General features: G+C 40.7%; 1 protein-coding gene across 1 annotated transcript in view; it reads left to right on the top strand.

The window, feature by feature from the left end:
• The first annotated feature begins 5,955 nt into the window (after positions 1 to 5,955).
• Actr2 (actin related protein 2) overlaps positions 5,956 to 6,136 on the top strand; it is a 40,723-nt gene continuing 40,542 nt past the window's right edge. Inside the window, exon 1 of the mRNA XM_005322075.5 lies at positions 5,956 to 6,133. Within this exon, the coding sequence (XP_005322132.1) occupies positions 6,086 to 6,133 (48 nt within the window). The 5' untranslated portion in view covers positions 5,956 to 6,085. The remainder of the gene's footprint in view (positions 6,134 to 6,136) is intronic.

Raw genomic sequence — 6,136 nt, 5'->3', positions numbered from 1 at the left:
CCCAGCTGCACAGAAGTGTTTGAGGGCACTATCTCCCAAATGCAAAGGTCCATGAAGAATGGCAGTCTCCATACATGAATTCATCACCAACAGCCTCCAGTCAACAGGGGCTTCACAAAATGGCTTCTTGGCAAACTTTTTTTTTTTTTTTAATATTTTATTTTTTAGTTCTCGGCGGACACAACATCTTTGTTGGTATGTGGTGCTGGGGATCGAACCCGGGCCGCACGCATGCCAGACGAGCGCGCTACCGCCTGAGCCACATCCCCAGCCCTCTTGGCAAACTTGATGACCTCCTCCTCAGACAATGCTTCCACCTTCTCAGCCGCCTGGACCCGGCGAGCCAGGACCTTCCAGCCAGGACCTGCAGCCCCGCTACTTCCAAGCTCTTCTTTATGGGTGAATAATATTCTATCATATGAATGTACGACTTTTTATTTATCCATTCCTCAGGCGATATACATTTGGGTTATTTCCACTTTTTAATTAATTAATTTATTTTTTGTGTGGGGCTGGGGCTTGAACCCAGGGCCTTAAGCATGCGAGGCAAGCACTCTACCAACTGAGCTACATCCCCAGCCCATTTCCACTTTTTGACTATTATGAATAATTCTTCAGTGAACATTTATGTACACATTTTTATGTGGACACTGTTTCCATTTCTCTTGGGTGTACAGCTAGGAGTACGATTGCTGAGTTATGTCGTAGTTCAGTTTAGCCTCTTGAGGAACTTCCACCCTGCTCTCCACAGTGGCTGCACCTCGGGAGGGTGGTGGGGTTCTCCACATCCTAGCCAGCATTTACCAAATTTTTAGTTGTAGATGGACACAATACCTTTATTTCATTTATTTTTATGTGATGCTAAGGATCAAATGCAGTGCCTTACACATGCTAGCCAAGTACTCTACCACTGAGCCACAACCCAGCCTTGTTTATTATCTTTGTTTTTCATTTACCATTTTTTTAAAATTTATTTTTTGGGTACTAGGGATTGGATTCAGGAGCACTCAACCACTGAGCCACATCCCCAGCCCTATTTTGTATTTTATTTAGAGACAGGATCTCACTGAGTTGCTTAGCACCTTGCTTTTTGCTGAGGCTGGCTTTGAACTCATGATCCTCCTGCCTCAGCCTCCTGAGCCACTGGGATTATAGATGTGCACTACCACACTCTGTGCTTGTTGGTTATTTATTTATTTATTTGGTACAGGGATTAAACCCAGGGATGCTTAATCACTGAGCCACATCCCCAGACCTTTTTAATTTTATTATTTACTATTTTTAGATACACATGACGTAGAGTATATTTTGATATATTATACATACATGGAGAATTAGGAGATCCTAATTCTAATTAGGATCCCATTCTTGTGCTTTTACATGATGAAGAGTTTCACTGGTCGTGTACTCATACATGCACATTAGGAAGTTCTGTTGACTTCATTCTACTCCCACTTTCCCTTCCCTTCCTTCACCTTTGTCTATTCCAGTGAACTTCTATTTTATATTCCCCCCTCATTATGTGTCAGCATCCATATGTCCCTTTTTATTTTTTATTTTGAGACAGGGTCTTGCTAAGTTGCTGAGGCTGGCCTCAAATTTGTGATCCTCCTATTTGAGCCTCCCAATTAGCTGGGAGTACAGGTGGGCACCACTGTGCCCAATGTTGTTTGATTTTTAAAAACCATTAACTAGCTTCAAAACTATAATTCTTCTATTTGAAAGCAACTGCAGTGGCTAATTAGATAAGCACATATTATCTTGGAAAATGAGAAATTATGGTCCAATCAAGCAACAATCATTAATGGCCACTGAAGCTATAAGTGGTGTGTTCACAGAGAGCTCTAAATAGATCATCTTACAGCAACAGAACCCACTGAATAAGTTTAATATCACTAAACATGGGACACCCACATATCATATTCCTCCAATAAGAAGCAGATGCCACTGTTTATGAATATTCTTGTTAAACTTACACCTAATCAAGCTTCCATGTCTAACTACTAGTTTATAAAAAATATGGAGGTTAGAGGAACAAGAAAAACAACATTGTGTAGATACAATCAGCCAAATCCAGAATGTGAGAAATTTACAGACCAAATGATCTAGACCAAAGTTGGCATTTAAAAGAGAAAGAGAGCTGTGTGTGGGGGTGCACACCTGTAATCCCTGTGACTGGGACAACTGAGGGAGAAGGATCACAAGTCTGACGTCAGCCTTAGCAATTTAGCATAGTCCTTAGTAATTTATTAAGACTCTCAAAATAAACAAGAGCTGGGGATGTTGCTTAATTGTTAAACACCCTGAAACCCAAATAAATAAATAAATAAATAATAAATAAAAATAAGAGAGAACTGTTATAACCAAAATAGTCTGAAGAGATATACTAGCCATATACAATTTGTAGATTTTATTTAGATCCTGGTTGAAAAAAAAAACACTATAAAGGACATGTTTGAGATAATGGAACATGAATATTAGATGATAATAATAAATTACTATTATTTTTTGGCTATAATAATGGTATTGTAATGACTTTTTAAAATTTTTACCTGTTAGAAAAATATATTTAAAGTAGTCAGATATACTCTAAAATACTCCAGCAAACAAGAAAAACAAGCTAGGAGCTAGGTATGGTGGTACATGACTGTAGTTCCAGCTACTCAGGAGGCTGAGAGAGGAGGATCAGTTTGCTGAGACCATGAGTTCAAGACCAGCCTGGGAAATACAGCAAGATCCCATCTTGAAAAGAAAACAAAATGTTTTTAGTTGTAGATGACCACAATACATTTATTTATTTATTTATTTATTTATTTATTTATTAATTATGCAGTGCTGAAGATCAAACCTAGGGCCTCACATGTATTAGGTAAGTGCTCTACCACTGAGCTACACTAGTCCCTCCAGCCCTTTTTTATATTTTATTTAGAGACAGGATCTCGCTGAGTTTGTTTAGGGCCTCACTAAGATACTCCTGCCTCAGCCTCTCAAGCTTCTAGGATTATAGGCATGTGACACCATTCCCAGCTAAGACCCTTCTTAAAATAAAAAGAAAACAAAAAGGGTTGGGGATGTAACGCAGTGGCAGAGTGCTTGCCTAGCATGTGTGAAGCCTTGGATTTGGTTCGAAGCACTGGGGAAAGAAAAAACAACAACAATAAAAAGTCAATGTGGGGCTGGGGTTGTAGCTCAGTGGTACAGCACTTGCCTCAAAAATGTGAGGCCAGCCTTGAACTAGCGATCCTTCGGCCTCGGGCTCTGAAGTAGCTGGGATTATAAGTGTGTACCATTACAGCTGGCTATAGTTTGTATTCTTTTTTTTTTTTTTTTTAGTGGTGCTGGGGATTGAACCCAGGGCCTTGTGCATGCGAGGCAAGTACTCTACCAAATGAGCTATAACCCCAGCCTATATTTTGTATTCTTATCAAGTTGCAAATGTTCTTTATTTATTCTGAATACAAATCTTTTGCTGATATATGACTTGCAAATATTTTATCCTATTCTATGGCTTTTTTTGATCTATGAATTAAAAGTTTTACATTTCTATTAAGTATTAATTTTTTCTTTTGTAGATCATGATTTGGTGTCAATAGCTAAGCAATCTTTGCTTAAATCAATACAAAAACATTTTTTTCTCATGTTTTCTTCTGGAACTTTTTTCTCCCTATACTGATGATCAAACCAAGGGCCTCGTGCATGCTAGGTAAGCCCTCTACTACATTATTGTGAAGAAAGCAAAATAACCAGGATGAACTTGGTGTAGATGGTAGATACCAGATTATATACGCTATGGGGTGTTATATCTGATTTTGCGTGATCACAGTGTTTTGATGAATTTTTAGTAGGGTACTGAAAATACATTTTTCTATGTTTTCTATTATTTATATGTTCTGTTTCTCTAATAAGAAGAAAAAAATGGTTTTTTTTCTCAAAAAGTAAAAATAATGCACTTAATTCCATTAAAAGGAAAAGTATAAGAATACAGAAAGGCCTGAGCTGGGTGCAGTGGTGCATGCTTGTAATCCCAAAGGCTCCAGAGGCTGAGACAGGAGGATTGTGAGTTCAAAGCCAGTCTCAGCAAAAAGCACGGTGCCATGCAACTCAGTGAAACCCTGTCTTTAAATAAAATAAGAAAAAGGGTTGAAAATGTGGCTCACTGGTGGTGTGCCTCTGAGCTCAATCCTTGGTTCCCCCTAAAAAAAATTAAATAAATAAATAAATACAGAAAGGCTTGACTTTAATTTATTGAGACCAATTAAATGTACTTCCAGGAAAACTGCACAATGCTAGGAACTGGGACCACAAAAGTAAGATAAGGACAATACATTCAAAGAATTTTTTTTTTAAGAGAGAGAGAGAGAGAGAGAGAGAGAGAGAGAGAATTTTAATATTTATTTATTTTTTTTAGTTTTCGCTGACACAACATCTTTGTATGTGGTGCTGAGGATCCAACCGGGGTCGCATGCTTGCTAGGGGACCGCTACCGCTTGAGCCACTCCCCAGCCCCCACTCAAAGAAATTTTGAACCACTGCACAGAATAGCAGGCAGAGGTACCTCAAGGACTATGGAAGCAAGTGAAAGGGAAAAATGTTCCCAAGACTTGTATTAAGTATCCTAAACTCTCAAACTTTCAACTACAATTATGGCAAGTTAACTTTTAGAATCTATATTATGTGTTGGGATCTATGTATGATCCAATTTGAATAAAGTACTCTATGCCTTTAGAAAGGTTTGAAAACCACTGGTCTAATAAAAGTGAAAAGTGAGAGGCTGTTACTACTGTAGAAAGAATACTGGATTGGAAGTTCATAATACAAGTTTTATTCTAATTGTCCTACATGTATAGCCATGTGGAAGGCAGAATTCTAGTTCTCAAAAATGACACTTTTTTATGTGAATGTTAATGTTATTCGTTCAATAAATATTTGTTGAATGTAATAAATACAATAATGTTATTCACATATTCATGATAAAGTAATAACAAGGAAGGGGAGAGAAGAACATGTGGAGGTTATCAGCAAAGTCATCAGAGAGATGTAACAAGTTGGGTCTTGGAGCCTGAGAAGTCTGTATCCATTGATTAAAAGGAGAAACCAGGAGCATTACAGATAGGTTAATAATAATAATAATAATAATAATAATAATACCACTGAATAAATGCTTGCTTTTGTGCACAAAATTTTATTCTCATAATCACCCCCTGGAGGTAGAGGTTATCATCCTTTTGAAGGGACCTTGGGTTTACCCACAACACAAAACTCTTGACTGGCAGGGCTACACCTGAAATTGGGGTTGTCTGATGTCAAAGTGGAGGCTCTGGGTTCAAATAGGTACAAATACTTAAGATATGTGAGCAACGTGGGGCTATTTGAAGAGGGAAGTGGGGAGCGAAGAGGCTGAAAACTCTCGCTCAGTTGACCTCAGGGAGTTTGGGCAAAGAAGAGCTGGTATGCAACCAGAGGTATTGAATCAAGGCGTGATTTCAAGTAAGTGTGAGTGTGTATCCATCCCAGCTCTGTGGACTGAAAAGGCCTAGAAGCAATGACACACCAAGGCACATTCGATGGTTGGGGTAGGCAAGGACCAAGGACCTCCAGGTTCGCTCTCCGCTCTGGCTTCTCCGCCACATTCCACTGCCACCTCGAGGCAGACCCGGTGTTCTTCACCTGCCTGCCTCTTCTGCAGTCCGTGAAACCGTGCCCTTAACTCCTGCGACATCTTAAGGAGAGTTCCGCAGCACCCCCGACGCCGGCCGCCATTAGCGTCAAGCAGATCGCAGGGAACTATAGAAGAGGTGAAGAACACCGGGGCGCGGCCACCTGACAGCCGACCTGGAGGAGCCGTTTCTTATTGGATTTCACTGCTGCCAGTCGCGACCTCCTATGTTCTGTCCCGCCCCTTCCGCGCAGTCTTTTCTCTAAGTGGCGGGCGGGGTCGGGCGGCAACTTCCGGTTGGGGGAAGAAAGTTAGGCCGAAGGCGGGGCCACGGAGAGGGAGAAGGAAGAGGCAAGGGCCGGGCGGCGACTGCTGTAGGTTGTGAGACGGCGGCGGCTGCGGCGGCGGCGGCTCTCCCTGGGGTGGACGATGGATAGCCAGGGCAGGAAGGTGGTGGTGTGCGACAACGGAACCGGGGTA

This window comes from Ictidomys tridecemlineatus, chromosome 12 (genome assembly GCF_052094955.1).
Source record: "Ictidomys tridecemlineatus isolate mIctTri1 chromosome 12, mIctTri1.hap1, whole genome shotgun sequence".
NCBI classification, from domain to species: domain Eukaryota; kingdom Metazoa; phylum Chordata; class Mammalia; order Rodentia; family Sciuridae; genus Ictidomys; species Ictidomys tridecemlineatus.
This window is presented reverse-complemented; position numbering and strand designations above follow the sequence as displayed.